Raw genomic sequence first — 23,448 nt, 5'->3', positions numbered from 1 at the left:
TGTGCAGTGCATCATGGGTAATGCCCTCATTGCTTAAAAATGGGACACTTGCGTATTATTTGCTTATAAAGCATATCCGTGTGCTAAAGTCTCCTCACATAATTTTTTTTCATACTTGCTAATCCCGGTTACTCACGTTACACAGTTACGATACAACTTCCATCACCTCACCACATTGAACAGTGAAAAGTCACATCATAAAGAACCCAGTTTTTACACTGGGGATCACCAAGAGAATGATAATTGAATTGACAACTGTTGAAACTAAGAAACATATTCACGAGGGGAAAAAGTCATATTTTGGTTACTCACGTTACACTACCTAGAAGTGCTTTGAACATTTAGTCATGACGTCCTCATGAAACAAGTCAAGCCACTTCTTTTTTAAAATCTGAATTCTTGTGTCATATGTGTTACAAAAAATGAATAAATGATTAGATCATCCTGTAAAAAAACAAACAAACAAACAACCCAACAAACACCCCAACAAACAAACAAACAAACAAACAAACGAAGAGTTTCCCGCTTTGGAAAACTTTCAGTTCAAAATTACCGTTCCACTTCAAATGACCATTTCTCAAAAAATTCTGCGACAATTCAAGTATTTTAAGTTATTCCACAAAGTTTGAACTATGTGAATCAATATTTTACAGATAATCGCTTTCAAATATGGATTTGAAATTTTAGGGCCATGTCCACTCTTTCATGGAATTTCCCATATGGAATTCTTCATCATTTTGAGCAATATGAACCTGACCTATCCACCTCAAGCAGAAGCACCCCTCATCAGTTGAACAAAGCCAGGTTGGTTGGGAGTGTTCATTTTGCTAGCAGTGACACAACTGCAATGTGTGCACTGCATTTCATATATACAGTGCTGTCGTTCATGAACCAGTGAAGTGCAGTTCCTACCAAAAGAGCTTCCATTGCTAGGAAACTTGCACCCTCTCTCAGCCCGGCTTGGGGCTCATTGACAATGAGTAAAGGCTCCTGTTTTCAACTAATTGGATCTGCCCTTACCACCATTAACTTGGCCCAGATCCTTGCCAGGACCTGCATTCAGAGTGCAGTAACATTACTTCCAAGATCAAATAAAAACATTCATGTGGCACATACGTGCACGTGTACATGCACTATGAGTACATGTCACACAAGCCGAGGTGTCAATGTCGACACATTCACATGTAAGCCAAACGAAGTGCAGTGCCCTTTCGTCGGTACCGTACTGTTGCATATGTGCAAATTAACTGCCCATGCAGGTATGCCCTCAGATAAACATCAATCCAAGAAGAATAATTCTTTGCTCTGAATTAACTCACTGATAGATGTGTCTTTTTTCAGGGCTGGTAGGGTTTCTCTGGCCAGGTGAATTTATGTCTCAGGTTTTTTTTTTAACTACCAAGGTAACATGAGGAGATGGGGAATGCATGCATGATGGTCAGTGAGGTGGTGACAGTTACATTGGCATTGAGGAAAGAAAAAATTTAGCAAATGCGGCACTGGGTGTTTGGGGCTGAATCATTCTTGAGTGACACCATCTACAACTGATCCATTTGTGACTACAGCATGACCATGGGAGCTGCTAAGTAGAGAAAAAACAAATTGCTTAGCAAATTTATGTGCTGAGCGAAAATCAGCGGGGAACCAGGCTAACGAAACATGCGAAATACGAGTATATAGCTCTGTGCAATGCAATGTACACGTCACAGCAGGCCATTTCTTTTCCTGTACAGACTGGGTAACTTTTAAAAAGTTAATAATTCAAAGAAATCGAGAGGTACATTTACTCCTCCACAATTTCATTTAGGTCCTGTACAGTGTACAGTACATGTACATTTCCAGAGCTACACTGTACATGTATATAAAAATCAACTATGGGCTCAGACCCTGCAGAAAGAGCAGAAATACTCTGACCGTGTTCAACCTTGGTCTCATTCCTCTTTAATGCGGTACACTGGCACCAGCCAGTCTCTACGTATTTGATATGCTCGATAAATTTTACCTTCCCTCACCTCCCCCCCAAAAAAACCAACGTCTTTCCGCTTTGCAGTTTCGCATACATGGCTTTTTGCAAGTGTCCAGTGTATGTGCACAGCACCTTGTATTTGGTGCCATGCAATAGGACTGAATCGATCTGACAATTTGAACAGCTGTGAGAAATCAATATGTACATGTATATTCCACAAATGAAAATTGTCACAATACAGAAGTACACCATAAAAGGACTTGTTGCCTTGAGTCGAATAGAGGATTTTCAGTCACATGATTCCGTCATGGTCAGCGTTCACGTTCCACAGATGTGCGTGGAAATGCCTTTGAGGCCTCTTGACATGCTGGCATACATGAAAAAGATTTTTTTAAAAACAAAAAAAATTTCCCAAATGCACCCGCTTCCACAGACTTGGTACACTTCCTGAAATGCCTTTGCCCATTGTGTTATGTCACGTGAAAAACCTCTATACTGTGATTTTGACCTGCACTTGCAAGTAAAAATTATTAAAATCCAGAAAGTGCTTAACGATCCATCTCTTACACCTGTTGCCTATTGCCCTCAGGTACCTAATAGTTTGTACTTTCTTTGGCATCTCCCCTTACACATTCCACTCACTGAGAACATGAAACTCAGTTTTAGGCAGCAGTAAACATAACGAAAGGTTTTAACAAAGTTTTAAAAAAAGGTCTAAAAAAAGTTACATAAACTATACACCCCCATTTCGGCTGCTTTCATCCAACACACTCCAAACCTGTCAGATGCATCAGTGGAGATGCATTCCATTGCCATAGCAACACAATGGACCCCCATCAAGGACGGCCACTCCGGTCAGGAAATCATCTCAAAAATATCTCACTGGCATCACCGTGTGGATGAGCAGGCCTCTGGGGTGCCATCAGAAAGGGACTATTTTCCATTCCAGTCCACTCTTTCTGTTTAAGGGAGAGGGGCTTGAGCTATTTTTATATAGTCCCATTTTAACGAGAGATAAAAAAAATTCCTGCCACAAGCAAGTTTTTTTTTCATTTGTTTTGGAGTTGTATGAATGTTTCAATACTGTTTCTGCATGTTCAGTTTGGCAGGTGCTCCAAAGGGAAATTCCCGCAGTTCTACCAAATCAAATGCAATTTCATAACCAAATCCTACTCAATTCCTTTACCAGAGAGCAATAATGGAATGCCAGGCACACGCATTCAGCATTCAGGTTGTCTTTCCCATCAGGTAAACAAGGCCCCTGTGCCCTGCTCATCTATGGTACAGGCACAAGGCCGAGAGATTTTTTCATCTACGAGGTCACTAATCCTCTTCCTTTGAGGGTATTGGCAAGAGACCAGATTTGAAGAAAAGATGAGGGGGGGGAATTGAGTAGGATTTTCTGAGAAAACCAATGGCAGATGGATGCGAGGCAACCTTGACCAAGGACAAATAATGAAGTACATGTACACTTGTAATTTTATCCGTTTTTCACGTTTCATTCTTCTTTCTAGATAATACGGAATTCCGTGCACGTTCATCTGCAAGGACACTCAAACCATCTCAACATTACGGACCATGCAGTCACGACAAACAACAAGGTCACAACAAATCACAAGATAACAGGCGAGAAAAGAAAAAAAAAGAAAACAGAATAAAGGATGGGGCACAGGTGAGCAGCGACGATAGATGAAAAACCTTTTAAAAACAGAAGTCGGGGAAAAAAAGGAAAGAAGAAAAGCTGATGACTATATAACGAAAGATATTGCCGTAAATTGGAAGATAAAACTCGCAAAACATTAACTTGATGAGATTGTTGAGATAGAGCCATTGTAGTAACAAGGCACGTACATGTACGTGCAATCTGTATCACATCCGATATTGGGGTCATAATTTAAGTGGCAACAATCCATCAAAGGCGACAGCTATACAGAGAATTTTTTTTGAGGAGGCATGTGTTTCCTCTTCTTTTTTTTTTTATCCTGCTTGCCCTAATTTCGCTGAACCATTTTGTATTCGACATGAGCAGTGACTGGTGTCATAACCGTTCTCCTTCTGTCACGTGAAGCCACTTTGAAAATTTCCCAGTAATTTTGACGGAGCACAAATGCCCCATTGTGGTTTTCTCCCAGGAACGACATCACAGTTTTGCTCAGGAATATTGTGCAGGTAATTTGTATGAAGTACATAAAACAGAATTATTAAATGAGCAACAAATATCTTTTAAAATGGCAAGACAGAAATTGAAAATGAGATTCTCTGAAACACACATAGGCGTCTGCATTTTCAAGACTTGTATTAAAAACATTGAGTTGCAAAGACCCTTAATAAAATACATGTATCACACACCATAAATTTAAATTTGTGCGAACAAAAATTTAAATCCACAAATATTAACTGACCAAAGGCTGTTGTTTTGATTAATATTAAATGGCAGCTTTGCCATTGAAAGCTTCGACCTACAAATTACAGTGTAAGTGTATGGGTAAATATGTACAAGTTAACACCCATCTAGTATTAATGAGAAACTCCCTATGTGAACACGTACTATGCATTTTACAGGGTATGCGAAGGCACGATGAAAAAGGATAGATTGTTGCGTGGCGATAAGCATTCCGGGCACACACCGTAATAGCCGGCTTAAACGTGCGTACAATCTGCGTGAAGTGTGCTTCTCAAAAGCGGGCATATTTGGCTGGCAAACACTTGGTTTGTTGACTGGAGTGAGGAAAGAGCTTTCAGGGAAATATTGACCAATCTCCCCCCCCCTCCCCCGGCCGTGTTGACTTGGGAGCCTTTCCTGGCTGGCAAGCGTGCAACTCGGCATGTACAGGGAATCTCTCTCCACGGTTAAAAATTAAGACACTATTGCCTATGGCATTATATCACTGAAGCCACATGCGTTATACACGTACATGGTCCATCCCACAAAAATGTGCATGTCATATACATGTATGCAGTAAATGGAAAACAGAAGAGACTCAATCCTTAACCAATGCTACGGTATGAGAACAACGGACTCCCTGAAAAACTCTCCTCCAGTGATGAAGGAAACTGTGCCTGCATGTTACGTGCACCATTGTCTTTATAATTTCCATTCTCATTTCCCTCAACATACTCCTTGAAACACTCCTTGGAGGGTACATCATACAAAAATTGTATGCTGACCTGACATTCTCGTCCGTGTTGGCCGTCATATCAGTATTTGGTTAACTTTCCTTGACTGTCAACACAATTGACTAATCGCTCTACCTTAAGTGAATTTCCTTTGTCGCGGCTATAAATTGCAAAGTCCGGATTCGAATCAATGTCTCAAAGTAAACACTGGGGCGCCTAATGCACGTGTGTGTAGTCAGGAACTCTAACGATTGATTCCCTCCCCCACCCCAATCTATGCCCCCCCCTCCCGGCTGCGTCCGCTACGCTTCCAACTTTAAAAGATGAGCCGACCCTTTTGACAAGCCCGGTCAATTGTGCTCGCAACACTCAGCAGATCCGATTGGCTCAGCTCCGCTTTATTGGATGACCTCGGTAGCTGCAGAGAGCACAGAGAGCGAAGCCACCAGAAAAAGGGAAGCAAACAGTTTAACCCTGGCAAATGGGATGAAACTGATTCCATTTGGGGAATTTCATTGCCAAGCTTCCTCCGTTTGCCGACGGATCACCTTTTATACTCGGATTCCTCGTATTGACAATTTGACCGCTCGGAGGACCAACCTTAATGCAAAGTGTGTCTAAAGTTTAAATGAGGCCGGCAACTGAACATCGCCTCGGGGGAGGAAGTTTTTACAAGTGAATAATTTCAGTATAGGGTTAGCAGAAAACAGTTTTCCAAGAGATACTTGCGTGTTTTATCACTCTGATGAAAGAACTCCTGGAATGTAGGATCCATTTATAGCATACTTACACAAGATCACAATCGCATCCATAACTACATGTACAGCTTTTCAAGGTAAACCTCTTCTTCTTGATATACACGTGTAGTTCAGAAATCTATATACGCATTATACATGTGCACATAAATGTCATGCATCAACTGTAGATTTTTAATTTGAATGGGAAATGACCCTTTTTCTCAAAATGACCAAAGTAGTCATTTAGGAGCATTTTTGAAACGAGTGGATTCAGCTTGGACTTTGGTTTGCTGGTACTGCACCTGTCACAGTTTGAACCTGTGGTTTCAAACACGGCTTCAAAACGGATGGGACCAGCGAAACCAAAGTTTAAGCCAAATCCACTCGTTTAAGCTGCCACAGAAGTGATGTGTTCATAATGTAAAATGCATTCTATCATCCTAAGTTATCGGTAAAGCCGTGTCTGAATTACTCGACAATGGCTACAGATGACAAGCGTGTTTATGGAAGGCCACTGGCTAGGCCATTTTTTCCCCCACAGTCAAATGCACATTTTTTTATACCCTCCACTGCAGCCAGTGGATTGCAGTGGACAGCAGGGCTTCATAACTAGACGGCCCTTGTCAGTTGAATGGTATACATGTACACTGGGGAAAGTGAAACAGAAAATGTACCTGATGAAATCAGTTGGAATCCTGCCAAAAACCAGGGTGCATCAGGCAGTATTTTGGCAGATATCCAAATTTTACCGCTACTTGGCTGGTATCCAAGTTTTGCTGGTCACAAGTTTTCAGAGCATTGCAGTTTCCATGGACTTTTCTATATTCCCATTTCAGGTGTTCCAGTTTGCACACTTTAATTTGAATAAAATATGCAAGCTACATTTCTTTGTAGTATGAAGGTACTGTACATGTATATATTTGTATATATACATGCAAAACAAACAAGGTATTAAGCACACTATGTGCAAGCAATTTATGTTGGGAAGTGTGGTCTTCATGTGTGTCGGGCACGTGCACAAGCCTAGTTGAAAAACTTCCCACTCGCCTCTTTCTGCTTTGTGAAGGTGCACTTGAGGGCAGATAGTGCATAATGTAAACCAGGACAGGCATTTTATAAAAGTGCGCCTCCAAGAGTTTACAACGCATTGGCCAATCACAGTATGTGAAATATGTCGACACAATGCGTGTTTGGAAAGGGTCGACAAATTTCGCACCATGTGATTGGCCAACGCGTTGCAAACTCTTGGAAGCACACTCTTGTGAATCACCTGTACTACTGCAAAATCCCTCATCATCCTTTGATACCATACCAGTACCTTGTCTGGGGGCAAAGAAATATACATGTACCAGAGCACCTACGTCCTTTTTTCATGGTTGATTTTATTTTTTGCCTCAATGCATCTACACATGTAGCTGTCTAAAATTTGAAATTGCACTTTCCGATTTGCTTTCTCCTCAATGAAGGGCAAGAATGCTTGATCATTGTGACGCTCAGGTCAATCTATTGTGCCTCATAAGGAGGGGAAAGTGCATCGAAAGGTCTCCTTTTCTGCAAATTGCCAAATGATATTATTGAGAAAGAACAGTGCACCTCTCATCACAGACATGAACGTAAAGACCTCGACGGTCCTGAATATACATGTAAGTTGTTTTATAACTCGGATCATTTCACGTTGTTCTCATAGTAACAAAAAACCATGGCTACAGCCAGAATCAGCATCAGCCATCAAATTCAACTAGTGAGCAGGTGGCTGACCACACGTACATGTGCTGATATGTTGACTGCAGGTTAGAAAAGGAAAAGTATACGGGCAATACACAACACAGTGCACCACCGAGAGGCTGACATGGGGATCAGGATGCTGTCTATCGCGGTACCCTGTATGAGAAATGACGACAAATTTTATTTGTCGGTCACTCGCAGAGGAATTTGAACTGAAGTTTGTTTGTTTAGGATGAAGATCCTAATGTATTACAACCGTCGTGATTTATTAAGATGGCTTTTTTTGTGAGGCAGCAGGAAGATGAATTCACATACATGTACTTCGGAACTCATTGTTCCTGACAAATATCCACAGATATTAAATGCCATGTTTTTGTAAACAGCAAACTTGAAAAATGGCCTCTCCATAGCAACCTCTTGGTGGCACACAGTCTCCCGAATCACTCCTACAGACTTTGTGCTCAAGAACCCTTTTAACCTGCATCAAAGAGAGAAGCTGACCTAACAATGTATGAACCCAAATTGTCAAGGTAGACCTGGCTCTCCATCAAGCAAGACCTTGTACACATGCAAGGAAATGTTGGCACATGGTGCGGAAGGTCAAACCCATGGGGCATTGATCAGAGGTGGCAGGAAGCCCTTGCTTGTTCAGTGTTCATGCACAGAGTACAATACATGTAGGTGACAGAGAACCCTTTCTCACAAGTGCATAAAATACTGAAAAATATTCTCCTGAGATACTGTCAAAGAAAAAAGAAAGCAAAGCAAAAAAAAAAAGGGAAAAGTACTAGGATCAAAAACAGGATTGAAACAGAACAGCTTAGTGATTTTCAAAAAGATACTAAGAACCTGTGTTTGATCATTTGTTCTTAATTGAAATCTGACTTCCACCTTTATTATTATTAACGTATTATAATGTTATACATGTAGTTTGAATATTTGTTGACAGAATTTAATTTTACTAAGTAAGGAAGAGGGCCAAATTTCAAAAGATAAATTTTTGAATCAAATTTTCCAGTTCACTAATTACTTAGGTCGCTCAACCACCAGAACGATGTCACTGTCTTCATCTAGGCATGAATCTTTCCGGAGTTTGCCTGCCCGGATTTCTTCATAGCGTGTTTGCACGCAGCTGAAGCAGGATTAGACCCAGAAAAAAGGTTGATCTTTCCCTGTGGACAAGGTTGTTTATCGCTGCAGATTATCTCTTTGCCACAGGGGCAGGGCTACACCACTGCTACAGAGCAACCAAATCCTCCAGATGAAGGTTCATCGACTTCAAGCACTGATCTCAAAATCCACGTTTTTTTTTTTCAAAGAGAAAGCCAGTAAACACCTGGTACAGTGCATCATGGATACATACCGGCACATGCATTCAATGGATATGTACCAGTATATGTACAAGCACATGTAGGTTTTCCAAGATTCAAGCGACGGTCAGTTTCATGGTCGACTGCTGCCCTATTTTGGTTAAAGTTGAGTTCTTGGTGAATTGGAGTCAGAATGATATCCCAGTAATGCAAGATCGCCTTTTCTGATTCTGAAATTATCACAGCCGGGAAATGAAGCACTTTGAAGATACATGTAAGATATGTATCTCAAAGTGAAAAAATTAACTGTTTAGGTTTCTTTCCAGAAAAATAATTGTATCTTTTTGCAAATCTTCAAATAATTGGTAATTTTCTGATTATCCATTAAAATTGTTGATTGATGCAAAAAAAAATTAAATTCCTGGTTACAGCAGGACATTAAAAAAAACAAACAGTTCACAGTCTCCAAAACCTAAAAAGACAAAATGGCAAAAGGTCCAATCCTCGGTCACATTTTCTCAAAATGTCCTTAAAGTGAGATACATCATTTTAGCAAAGTCATTAAAATGAGTGGGGGTCCTACACCAACAAACAGAAAATGGGCACATTTCCATTACTTGATAACCACCTGCACAGGGAGGACAAAACTCTGCTTTTCCGAATTTGGAAACCATAGTCTCACTGACCTTTGAACTTAACACATTCTCCTGGATGAAAAAAAAAAAAACTTGATCAAATTTTTGTGGACAAGTCCCTTTAAACCCACAACCTGTAGTTCACCTGTCTCTCACTACCACTGCCAACAGCGTTATATTGATCCATGTAACAGAGAGTTCCGATTGGGAGACGCTTGCAGCTTACTAACCGCATTAATCATTGTGCCCCACAATCAGGCAGACTCGGCCAAATTGGAAATGACCGGGGGCGACTTCTTCCCCCGCTGCCAATGAGAAACTAACGGCGAAAAATTTCTACTGGGGTCACTCTTGAATTAGTTAACTGACAAAAGTTTGAGGTGCATGAACTTGTAAACTTTCTTGCTCGGTGAAACATTGGGTTTCAAATTAAGCATTTTTTAAAATACTTTGCTGCAGTTTATGGCAGAATGAACTAAAAACTGAGAAGCCAGTTTCCGAATAAATGATTTAATGGCTACATCTATGTCCGTTGATATTAGCAACCCATGGAGAACAGAAACCATAGACAATGATGCCAATACCTGCATTAATATATAAAGGGTTTGCATATGGCTGCCATGTTGCAGGCCAGTGCTTTTGTTCCACAGGGTATGTAGAGGAGGTTTTCTCTTCCGAACAAAAGAACTGCCCTGCATGATGGCTGCCACGCAAAGCCTCTATACACAAACACAGGATTAACTCACTTTTTGCACATTTGCACGTACATACATGTACCAAACCATTCATTTCTTCCTTCAAGAAGCCATCTGCAAATGAGGCTAAAGGTCACTTTAATACTGGCAGCACAATTACCGCGGCACCACAAAACACTCTGCAACTTACACAAGTTTCAATCTCCTGAGTTGACCGCAACAGAGACTCTCCCAAACCCTCGATTGCTCTAACGAGGGGGGGAAGTGATCCCTTGAACCGGCCCAGAGCGCATATCAACAAACACCCATGTTGCCTCCAGCGGGGTAAGCATGAGATCATACCCTGCAATCAGATCAGGGCCAATTGGAGACACCTTATCTGGCGATCTATTAATTTGTGAGGACGATTATCGCCAGTTGCTGAGAGGCAGTGCTCGGTTGACCGCGTGTAGCCTCACAGAATCAATCCAGTGTTGTCAGAGCTACTTTTGAATTGCACGCCTTGCCAACAACTCAGCTGCACACTGGAAATCACCAGAGACATTTTGGACACTTTTCAACCATGTAAGATTTTTTTTCATTCATGCACTGCATTCATGCACACTGAGAGACAGTTATTTTGGACAAGAACAGTACATGTAGGTTCAAATGTCACAAAAAGGGGTGTCAAAATGACTGCAAAGGGTTAATGAAAATATGACTAAAGACTTCACCACAACCCACAAAAAAAATGCTGCAATACAGAAAAAAAATTGAGGGGGACGGATTACAAATACGTGTATCCCCCCCCCTTTTATGGTTAAGACACTTGTTGGTCTGACCAAGCATGGACATACCAGTACCGGTGCGGTGTACTGTAACCTTATCACAAAGTGACATACATGTACAATGCAAAGACTTGTGCACAAGATACGTCAGTTCATCTGAGGCCACCGCACACAATTGTCACTCTGTGGTACAACCAACGAATAAACAGCGCTCTCATATGCATACCGGTACCCGTACATTGTACACTGTATACATGTACATGCATACCATTGGCTACTTTTCATTCAGATCCACTTCTTCCTTTCAACGCAAAACATTCAAGTCTCTGCAAAGACTCTCTGATATTACCAGTGGCAAGCACTACGCGCACTTATTCCTACACATTATAACCTCCCCCCACTGCCCATAGCCCGTTTCAATTTAGGTATGCTTAACGCCTCACGGAGCATTCCCCATCAAATTTGAAATGAAACCTTCACTTTGTTGGGTGTCTCCCCTTTCCTGCCAGTGATTATATTTGTTCCCAGATCACAGCTCCAGTTTCATGGCGACGGCTCAAAATTAAAGCAACAGCGACAAGATGTCTCCCTCAACAGTTTCGTGGAAAGCATCCTTTCCTAAGGGCATCATCACCATTAGTTCCGCTGGCACTGTACAAATTTTTCATAGGTTTTCTCATATCTGATGCCGGGGGGGGGAATGAACTTTTGCGCATGATTTGATCAGCAACTGTACTTATTGCCACTTTGGCTTCATGCCAACATTCAACCTGAGCTAATCTCTTGGACGAGGACAACAAGGACGAGGAAAATGGTGGCCTTGTATCGGTTCCCTTTTGTGGGTCTTCGTTTTTCCTACTTCATACACATATTTGTACACTTGATATCAATATTCGATGGATTATTTGTTCACTTGCTGTTACTGTAACGTGACATCTAAGAGCAAGTGCATGTACATGCAAATACTGTGCATTTACAAAGTACACATTCGTGATAAATAGACTTGACAGGTCACGACCCCAGGTTGTCATACTGCACAGGTCAACTTGACATGCACACATGCAGACAGCCAAGAAGGCATGCCATATACATGTATGTTTGACCTGCACTTGGCCAAAACATCTAACGTCTCAATCAACAGATAGAGAGCTACATGTTCAACAGGACCTGTACATGTACATGAAGATGTAGTGCATTTTGGAGCGCTGCATTTAAAAACCTACATTTCATACGCACTTTTTTATAATGCCAAAAGAGCCGGGGGATGGCAGAATCAGCCCAAACCGCCACATTTCGTCCCATATCCTCCAATGCATTCCCCTCCCCCCCCACTTGTGAACTCTCAGAGTCTATCTCAACCAATGTCTAACAATCATTATGACACCAACTTCAATGAAAATCAAACAGTGCTCATTCCATCAAGACAGGTGCAGCAGGAAAGCTGTGGGGCGCGATTTTTTTATTAGGCACATCAAGTTTGGATAAACAGCATTAAAATGTCAGCACATGGCACTCTTGTTTACACATCCTATCAGCGAGAGGAACTTCATTAGAGTAAGTGCCGTGTCCTCTCCCCAGGGGAGTGCCGTGATCTGGCTTAAAGCTGGGCTTGATGCCATTTGCCAAAGCCAAGAAAAAAAATACCTTATAGCAAATTTTGTTGCTGGGCAAGAGATAACATATACATGTACACCTGTCTTGTACCCACTGCAATTTGCATGTTATTATGCACCCGAGAACAAAAGGGGTCCACATAATGCAGGTTGTGACAACCTTGTGTGGACCAAGCAGGGTCCACGCAAGGTAACCCTCTTCCTGAAAAATAGGCTTTTGGGGCATTTTCTGTCACAAAATGAAGAACTGTCATAACCTTGGAAATCATGAAAAAAAAAATCTAGTCAAAATAGAGCTCATAGTTCAAGAAAAGAGAGTATTTTCACGAAGTTTTCTCAATTACACAAAAGGAATGTCCACGTAATTAACTTTGTGATGAGACATTCTACATTGTACTGCACACCTAGCAACTTTATGAAACCTATTAAATCTGTCCCCCCCCCCCCGTGGCATTGGGGGATGAAGAGATATCTAAAATATCCAGGAGAGGGGTGATAGCTATGACAGCAAATACTGGGACTTTTCAGGGCTTTGAATTTATAACTGACAAGGCCAGTGCGTCCTCTCCTACACGTAAATACACGGCTTTGGGTTTCTGTGTAAAGTGCACCATAGCAAACCCAGAAGGATGAAGCCGTTAAGCTTTCAAAATCTAGGATTTTGGGACAAAAAATCCTAAACTCTTCAACTATCCTGAAACAAACCATCATTGGTCCCTAGAAACATTCCAACAGCTAGGAAAACCCCTAGAAATTACCACAAAAAACAAAAACAAACCAAAACCAAAAGAAAAAAAACCCAAAACCAAAAATACAATAGAAGGGGGACTCAACTGGATGAAAATAGATGACCCGGTCCCTGATCGACTCCCATTCAACATACGCATGCTGTACATGTATCTCTTCCACTCGAATCTTGTTAAACTGACGTACATGTATGTACATGACCCTCATGTACTGTGCCTGCGCTTCAATCATTCCCCACCATAATTGGTTTATCATCACTCCACAGAAATAACTCCCCATTCACTGCACATGATCCTTATCGGTCTATTGATAGACCGTCTGATAATACCAATTTAAGCACACTCCCTCCCATTGCTTTAGAGTTCATCCAGAGTTCAACTTGGCTGGGGAGTCCACTCCCTTGGTGCCACTCCAACTGGGAAAGAAAGACTAACGTGGTGACATTTATTGGCCTGTCCCCCCTCAACACCTAGGGCCCAATTAGAACCCCTACCTGGGACTAATTATCCCCCCTTTGGCCTCTCTCTCAATGTCTCCCTCCCCCCCAAAAAAACTTCGTTCAAATCAACCCCGTAGATTGGCAAGCAGTGCCCGTCCAATGGGCGATGGATCTGCGCGCTCCGTTCAGGCGTCAAACTCTGGAAGATTTTTCCCCCCTGCAGCTGTGCAAATGATCACGTCTGAATGGAGGAGACGGAAAAGGGCCTTTGTGTGCATCCGCGTCGTACACGTACCTGTAAGCGGCAGATGGGAATACGGAAGGAGATCAGTGGAATGTACAGTAAAGTGCTTGTCTCTCTCTCTCCTGATCTGCGACAGAAGGCAAAGGGGAGGATTTGATTGTGTTCCCTACAGAAGATAGAAAGCTGTCCACCGGAAATGGGTCTTCCATGCGCTTTGCAGTGTCTTGTAAATAATGGATGAGACTCAACCTTTTCGGTTTAACAGTGTTCATCACAGTAAATTTAATGAAATTGAAAACATGATCCCAGGGCTGACCTTTCACACTCCGCTGCTGCTAAACAAGAAGTATATCCTCAGGTTTTACGCCTGACATTACTGGGAATGGATGTCATCTGAGGTGGTACAGACATTGTACCAAGCACAGGAGAAGCGACACAGAATATGAACTTTGTTACGCATTTACATGCACAACCACTACGGCCTGTTGTTCCACTATGGGGGAGGGGACAAAACCTTGGCTTCCATCGTCTCTATAATGAGCTTCCATACGAGTCTGATACACTTAGTCCCTAAACTCGATACCCTTTGCACAGCCCTATATTTCACCACAGAGCATCCAATGAGTTTTTTTTTTATCATGGCACTAACGACCGGAGAGTTTTCATTTGGTTTTGCCCATGGTGAACATAAAACTAAGTGTCAAAAAAAAAGGGCACAGACAGAGATGATGAAACCAAGATGTCAAAAAAAAAGATGTCACCCAGTTCTGAATATAAACTACTTGTTTATTCATTGGTTCCTGTGTACCATTGCTCGCCTGGTCAAACAATGTGCAAATCACACACCAGGGGTGTGTTGGGCATTACTAATAACTGCATGTAGGCCTATGATTCAGTTGTTGGTTGCTGGTCAATTGTGCTGGCAAATCAGTGTATTGACGAGAAACTGTGACCTGCAGTTCCATTCACAGTGTTACACCCTGTGAAACATTCCTTTCAGGCGTACATGAACATCTCAAAACACATCCCTGAGTTTAGGTACATGTGAGTTTGGGTACAGTTTTGTCTCCACAATTTATACATAAATCCGTATACACATGTACGCAGGCTGGTCTACAAAAGGAGGCAGGAATCAGTGCAGACAAGACAGCCCTCAGGCTTGCACAGGCCAAGTCGGACAGTCAGAAATAGCACATGCCCCAATGAAAGATGCTAGCTATCCGTAACATGTGTTGTCGCCCGGGGGGGTACCCCCACAAATTTCTGGTGCCTCCCAGGCACCCCCCCCCCGAAAAAAAAGGCACCACTGAAGGCTGGTGCCCCTCCGCCCATAAGATGCTGGTGTCCCCTTTGTGCCCCTCACTGGTAACCCTAGCTATGCCACTGCTCATGTAGCAGCTGCTCCCATTTTCCATACAGCTTGCAGGCAAAATTTTGCCCAGTGGCTGATGGTCTCAAGAACAGTATGTAGAGAACGGTGACCTGCTGCAGAAAGTGACGGAAATATTTCCAATATTTCACCACTGTGCATGAACGGTACCCATTAAAAGTACTGTGTGCAACGGGCCTCATCATTTTGACATCCATTTCAAGTGTTGATAAAAAGACAGCACGAGCGGCGAACGGGAGAACAGTTTTCACAATGCACGGCCAGGCACACCTTCGTCAAGAGCTTCCCCCTTTAAGCTTCCTATGCACTGCGGACAGGCAACAGTAGTCAAGGATCACTTTGATTGTAAGAGGCAAATGAAACAATCTATGATTGGACATCGACAAGATGATTGTGATAAGCCGGCTGGCAGACAGCCAGTTTGTGCTGATCGACGCTGTGTTCGTGAGCGTGCGTGCGTGTGTGTGGGGGGGAGAATGCTGAGAATACAGTGATAGGGTGAAGTGATTGATAGCAGAAAGTGGCTGTAATCATGGAGTGGTAATCCACCGTTGTGTCAAGACAAGATTGCCCGGGCGATGATCAGCCGATGAAGGCAGCTAGTGCCCCCCCCCATTGCTGTGGCTAGGGATAGATGCAATCTCCTACTCTGAGCTGGAAATGACAGATAGGGTTTTTACTAGACTTGTCCAACCATCCCCCTGTGCTCATATACAGCAACATTTCTTGCCCCTCTTCTGACACAAATTAAACCACTCGCATTTGCGGTTCCGGGAATTTTTAAGGGGGTGGTACAATTTGCAAACCACAAATTGCCCACTGAATAATGTCATGCATATACACACACAGTAGCCTTACAATACACATGCTCCTAGCTAAAGTCAAGTCCTACCCATGCACTGAACCACAATGTAAAAAAGGAAATTTCTGGCAAGCATTTAAACATGAGCTCATATTGAATTGCTACAGGCAGCCGAAGATGTGTCAGCAAACGTGCATCTCTGCATAAAATGCAGTTTTAATACGTGTACAACCTCTGTATAAATCCCCTCAACTCACTAATGGGTTACTAATCATGCGCCCTTGAATTTAATTAAATGGAACATTTCATCTGTCACCTCATGAAATTATTCCTACAATTGCACTCAAAAACATTCATCATCATCATCATCGATATCGATTTTAAGGCCGTCGACCAGTTTGTGCTGGGTTGGCTTGGCTCCTCCGCCAATGGCCTTCCACCTAATCCGGTCCCTCACGTCTTCTGGACTCACATCCAGCAGTCGCATGTCGGCAGACACAGTTTCCTGCCAGGTCTTGCGTGGTCGGCCGATTGGTCGGAACCCCTCCACCTCCAACCTCATACATCTCGAGACCCAGCAGGTGTCCTCCTTCTGCACCACGTGACCATACCATCTAAATCTGCTCCTCCTCGCAACCTTCCTGATCCCTTCCACCCCAACTCTCCGCCTCAGTTCCGCATTTGGAACACGGTTCGACAGAGACATGCTGTACATCTACCGGATATTGTATGTTCACATGCACTATAATCTGTGGTGCTGGGATAAATAGAATCTTCTCATCCATGATCACAGGACGTTTCTGAGGTTGCAACATTTTTTGAAGATTTATTCAGGTGATGCAGGGATTTTTGCAAGGATTTGTTCTAGCGTTGTAGAAAAAAAAGACTGTTTCGCATTTGTACACTGAAGAGAATACTGATGAAGGGGAAAGTTCCATTTTCACCTCGTACATGTAGAATGGAACATTCTACCTGTTTCTCTTGAAATTCTTCTTTCCATTGCACTCGATCACCATTAATTGTACTCTCTTCATCCAGCAAATAAAGCTACGGTAGCCCACGAAGTGAAATTTTAATGTGGAATTTCCCCGAAAACAGGCCGAGGCTATTTACGGACTACAAGATATTCCGAACGCAAAAAGCAGAATAATGAACGGGCCAAATGGGCTCTGTTTTGTACATTAGGGTATTAGCCTGTTCTACGCTTCAAAGACATGCTTCATTAAAACTCACACTTCAGTGCATTCCAATCCACAACGGTTTATAGTGTATGCTCTCACTCAGGAAATCTACACAGAACACACACTTTTATTTCATTTGGTTATACCCGCTACCCTGAAAATTAGACATACATGTACACCTTGCTCATGCATACGTGTACAGTGTACATGTAAGTGCCTTGAAATAAATGTATGTGGGAGTGCAAGTGTGAACAAGTGACAGTGTCAATAAACACATGTTTTGTGTTGACAATTTGCCACTGGAGACAGAGCTGGGAGGAGTCCCAGATTTTGGTTGCTCATGTCCAGTCAGGCTACATGCCCATGTACCGGGTACCGGCGGTACATGTATGGGAAATCTCAAGTTGAGTCACCAGCAGGGACACACACATCGTGAGAGACAATGTAAATAGAAATGGTCGAGTCAGTTTGAGTCATTTGATCGTGATTTGGCTTACACAATGTCAAAAGTACCCATCTTTGGCCTGTGCAAATACCGTACAGGCGTGCTCAATTCCGTTAGAAACACAAAACAGCGTCAGTACAGTACCAGCACTTCCTCCACGGTTAATTTTACATCAACAAGTTCAGATGAGAGTACTGTACACGAGTGTGCACGAGCACACATGTACAATGTACATGTATGTTTGTACTCCACGTGCATAGTACAAGCGCATACATAATTTAATCATCTTTCTATGAAAACAACTTTCTGATTAATAAGAAATAGCCTTTTACCCTACATGATTAGGCAATATGTATGTGTACTTGTACAAACTATTGGTACTGTACAGTCCTTTTATTGCCAGAACTATTAAAAAAACACCCCTCCTTTTTAACTATTTATACAACAGATGTGCATGTACACGGATGAGATCCATGAATGCCATGCATTTACATAACAATGGCAATGTCCAATGGATGGGGACACACGTGAGTGTGTATGCATGGGTTCACTCGCAAGTAGTGTGGGTTGCACTGAGCACACCCAAACAATTTCTATAGGAAAGTGATGTGGTCTTCATGCATGTTTGCCTGGTGGCCCGGTCAAGATGGTCCCTACTTGCCTCTCTCTGCTTTGCCTGCGACTGGGATCTTCAACATATCCACAAAGGAGTGGATAGTATCCACCTTGAGCTGAAGCACCCCCTCATCGGTTGAAAAGCCATACTGGCCAGGAGTGTTCATTTTGTGGGTAGCGCTGCGACCATAACGCATGCATTTCTTATAGTAGTTTGTGAACCAGCAAAGTTCAGTTCTGACAAAAACGAGCCTCTGTTGCTACAGTAAGAAAACTGTATCCTCTCTGGGTACAGCTCCAGGCTCATGACATTGATCTTCAAGTTCCCTGTACAAATATTCAATTTACATGAGTACCCAGGGGCGAATACATGAATTTGTTCAAGGGGGGTCAGGCCAGATTTCATTTTTGCAAACAAGCGGAAACGATGACAAAATATTACACGACATATTTATGTAATACTCATCTTATACACATATGAAGAATCTATGGCATGATATCTTGCTTTCAAATTTATGTTAGTTATTCTTTTATATTTATCTTTTTTTGTCTCAGAGCAGGAAGGCGGGGGGGGGAGTAATCAGATCTTTGACCCAAGTCACCCGAAGCACACAGGAAAGGGCATGGTCCTTTTTCTCAAAGTGGGAAAAAACAAAGCTGTGTGGACGTGCCCATGTTTTTAAGTTGTTACCATATTTTTGATTGAAAAAAATATGGACAAATCTTTCAGAATAAAATGTATAAATATGTATCTAAAGAATTCTTTTTTGAGACTTGATTTATTTGAAAAGAAATAGCGGTATATTCTAAGAATAAAATACACGCACAGTCCAAAGAGTAGACCAGATTGAACAAACGCACTTTTACAAAGCATTTAGGGATTTGTACAATCAAACGCACCATGACACACACACACCCAGAAATATGCCATAGTGGCATGTATATGTGTAATATAAAAGCTATAAATTCTAGCCTTCAAATTTTTAATTAAAGTTTTTAATGAGAAGCTGGCCTGTTACGTAAAATCGAATGGGATCTGACTGTAAGGTGACCACAGATGGCAGCTTGAGCTGATATTACTCTCGTGTAGAGGTTCTGCATTGGCGTGTCCTCAGAGGTCAAGAGTTTTGTATCACTGGGATATCAGACTCCAATCTTTTGTACTGGTAACTAAATTAAAATAACAAAAACGGCCTCTGAGACCCCATGGAGACGCTAGCAATGCAGAACCTCTATTGTGTTTCGTACAGAACAGGATAATGGCATAACCGAAAATCAAAGAAAGCAGCGTCTTTCGGCTTTCAATTTAAAAAAACCAAAAACAAAAGTGAGAGCCAATCATTTGACTTTCTTTTCTCTTTGCAGACATAAAAATTAGGAGCAACAAAAGAAATTGTTTCTGGTTTTGCAAGTTGAAAATGACGAACAGAAAGCGACGGTAATTTTTTCCGTTTCTTTTTTTTTTGTTTTTGAATCAAAAACCAAGTGAACAAAATGCACAGTGACTCAGCAGCCACTGTGTTGATTGCCCTTTGAGCAGCTGAGTGATGAAGTTGATTTGTATACGCACGCACAATGGGGAACCTCAAGTTCTGAACCTCACCGTTGCAGAACCACTGCACTTCTCATTCCTCGGCACAGCCTTACCTTGGTCCTGTCCTCACTGGGGTCCTGCTGCTCACCACATGGGTCCTGCTTCGGCTGCAGAGGTCCTCCCATGACAAGCAATTGAGGCAGATCCTCTGCAGACATTGCTCATTGAGTTACTGTTAACAGACGACAAGAGCATGAGGTGACCCACACCCATCAAGAGCTGGTGTGATCGCATTCCATGCAGAACTTCTCCAGATCAACCTCCATTGGTACATCGCAGAAGCTAATGAAGCTGACCACCTTTTGCTGATCAGTCGTGAACGAATAGTTCCAGGGATTCAGAGGCAAAATCCACGGATAAATTAACTATGGGTAATTCCGGCTGGGCTGGAGACAGAAGTCGGTCCGAAATGATGCTGCTCATGGTAATTCTCAGAGAATGCCAGGATGACGATAAAGCCGAGGCTAGACACAGCACAGATTCGAAAAGTACCAGAGACTGGGACCAGTTTATAATGTCCCCCATGTGGAAGTCCCTGGAATTCTGATTTTTTAAAGTTTGTGACAGTTGGTTTACATGTACATACCTGCGGTTTAACAAGCCACAGATCTGGCCCAAGTCAATCGGAATCCCCCAATGCCCTGGAATGACCAGCTGCCTGGTCCAGCTTGGTCTCTATCGCAGCGTACTGGGGGCGTCAATGTGAAAAGGGGTGTACTGGTTAACGAGACCATGGAGACTGTCAGTGTACCCTCCTCATACAGCCAACAATTCTCCACCAAATGACATCACACAAGCCACAAATCAACTGCTGACCAGACGCTCTCACCCACAAAAACAAACTAACCTGGATCACGTCCAATGAACATAATAAAAATCACTCGCCTGTAGACCATTCCAAGAACAAAAGTGCAGGTACACATACATGTACATGTACACTACAGCTTCATTCCATCAGTTTCAGGTTTGCCTTGTTAAAATGAAACTTCCTGGTTCCACGCATGGCTATAAAGGGGAATAAAAACATGCGACTTATCCACGCGAGCCTTGGCGGAAGTTGGAAGAGTCGATTCAACTTTCTTGCGGTGGTCAATTTGCCGCCGAGAAATCTTTAAAGGTTGGGCAGCACAGCTGAAATTGAGTGTAAATTCCTCTTACACATCTCTCTACAGTGAAAAGACCGTGGACTGGAGTTCCCCCTTAAAACAGGATGTTCAGCCACTTGACCAGTTCCCATGTATGACCTACATGCAGTTGTTGTTACTGCAGACCCCAGGGACCATTTGAAGGTGACAGGATACCGGCTGCCCTTTGCTAGATAGCACACGTGTTGTCCTCCAATAACACCTGGAGTTCCAACATGGTGCAAGGACCAGGCAATTATCAGTAACTTGACACCTTTTTTCTTTCAATCTTAAACACTGAACTTGGCCACACAATACCTTCTCACTGCTCACTACTATTTGATTGACATCAATGAAATCTCCTCAGGCCAGTACTGAAAACTGATCTTTGGGCCACACTTAAAAGAGGTAGGGAAAAGAAAACCTTAATTCTTTCCCCAATTATAATCGTAAACAAGAGGTGACAAGACCATCTTCCAAAAAGTTAACACAAAAAAATGGAACAGTTTTCCCATGTACAGTACATATATAGTCCAAAAAATGAACTTCCGTGAGTCCCATTTTCGCTGATTTCAGAAAAATCATTATGTATTAACCCTAACACTCCCAAATCCTCCAATTTCAATACGATTTTACATACACCCTAGGGGGTTGGGGTTAATGATATGCTGGCGACCCCAAAATGTCATGGTGAGATACGACTGTAAACAGTGTGCATCTTCACACCCGAGTCTCAAAACAGAGGCATACTCAAAATTCAATGTTCTTGCGCAGTTCTTGTCCACTTTGTTGATTGTTCCATCCATCAAGTTGAAGTGCATGACTTGTTGTTTTTTTTGTCATAAAATAAAACATACCCCAGTCTTGTGCAACTTGAATTTTCTGACAGGAATCTCGTACCCTGTGACTTGGTGTTCTTGATATTTCCATGCAATAATGTTTTAAAATCGTTTGTCCCTCGACAATGTTAAAAGGTAGATTTTAAACCTTCCTGGATGCCGCAGATACCGGTAAGTAAAGCCATTTGCAAATGTTTAGGACCACCCATAGAAAATGCATTAACCTGAAGGAAAACCAAACTTAAACCAATCAATCACGGCAACTTATGTTTACTTTCAATGTGTAACCTTGATACCTTGGTTGAACATTTTTGACCACATTTCCATGATTTGACATGTTAACAGTCTAATATTCAGTATGCCCTCCCTTGTTTCTGATTGCTTAGACCCTCCTTCCTCCATGCTTAAACTGGCTTTTTTTTACCCATGCTGGCTTGCAGACAAAATGTCATACAAGACCTGCCTTTGCAAAAAGTTTCATTCAAATGGGTATATACATGTAGCACTACACTGATGTTATGCGCCAATGTAAAATCATGTTAACCCTAACCATGCTGAACCCAAGGTTATGCAGGATTGCAATAGTCCCTAGGGGGTTAGGGTTTTAAGTAATCATTCAGTGAGACAGTGTAATGCAGGCCCAGTGATAGATATACCAATAAAATTCAAGGTGGTCTTAAACTTTTGCAAATTACTGTAATATAACAAGGATATTTTGAAGACTGCTATTGCAGAAGCACTTTGAATTTAGAAAAGCAACACATAAGCCTCACTGACTGCTTGTGTTGTGTCGAAGCTGCCAGTGAATGGTGCTGTGCTCATTACCTGTTTTTGGACCGCCACAGCCCGGTAACACGAACAGGTTCCGTGCCGTCGCCTTCATTACTGTCATGAGAGTTGAATCCACTCCCTTCCACAAGAAGAATCCAATACATGTTTAGCTCTTTTTCTTCAACACATTGAAAATGTGGACTCAAAAAACAAGCAAACTCGAGGGTTGCTGTCTTTTTTTCTACCATAGAAACTTCACCTGGAAGGTAGCCCGACCTACATGTATGTGGTAGCCTACGATTTGGCCCAAGATTCAGGTCTGGGTATCTGACGTTGACCGCATTATTCTCTGTGGCACAGGAATAGTCTGGGGCCTTTGCACATGAACACAAGTACACTCCCACTTGAATGCCACGCAAGTTACGTTCCTTTCCACCTTCAGCGTCTTGTACTCCTTCATTTCGGAACAAATCTCAAAATAATTCTGACCAGTTTATGCATCTAAGATATTAATGTATAACATTGCGCATTTTCTGTACATCATCAAAACTCCTCGTTTTCATGCATTTGGGCCACAACAATGCCAAACATGTATCTTCATGCACACTTCATGCATACTAGTGCGTTTCTCCCCATTGCGTCACCAACCCAACATAAACACAAAATGTGACCTCACGTTTCCGAAATTGGCC

The 23,448-nt window shown here is 42.3% G+C and overlaps 1 protein-coding gene across 6 annotated transcripts in view; it reads right to left on the bottom strand.

The window, feature by feature from the left end:
• Positions 1–23,448, bottom strand: part of LOC110980790 (diacylglycerol kinase delta-like) — a 137,816-nt gene that overhangs the window by 79,182 nt on the left and 35,186 nt on the right. Inside the window, exon 1 of one of the 6 annotated variants that reach the window (XM_022237754.2) lies at positions 20,076–21,563. The exons of the other annotated variants lie outside the window; for them this stretch is intronic. Within the exon in view, the coding sequence (XP_022093446.2) occupies positions 20,076–20,180 (105 nt within the window). The 5' untranslated portion in view covers positions 20,181–21,563. Of the gene's footprint in view, positions 1–20,075; positions 21,564–23,448 lie in introns of those variants that run through there. 6 annotated transcript variants of the gene reach the window in all.

Source organism: Acanthaster planci, linkage group LG14 (assembly GCF_054643075.1).
Source record: "Acanthaster planci isolate LZ-2023a linkage group LG14, COTS_SCS, whole genome shotgun sequence".
Classification (NCBI taxonomy): Eukaryota; Metazoa; Echinodermata; class Asteroidea; order Valvatida; family Acanthasteridae; genus Acanthaster; species Acanthaster planci.
Note: the sequence above shows the minus strand (reverse complement) of the source record. Positions and strands in the feature narration are given on the sequence as shown.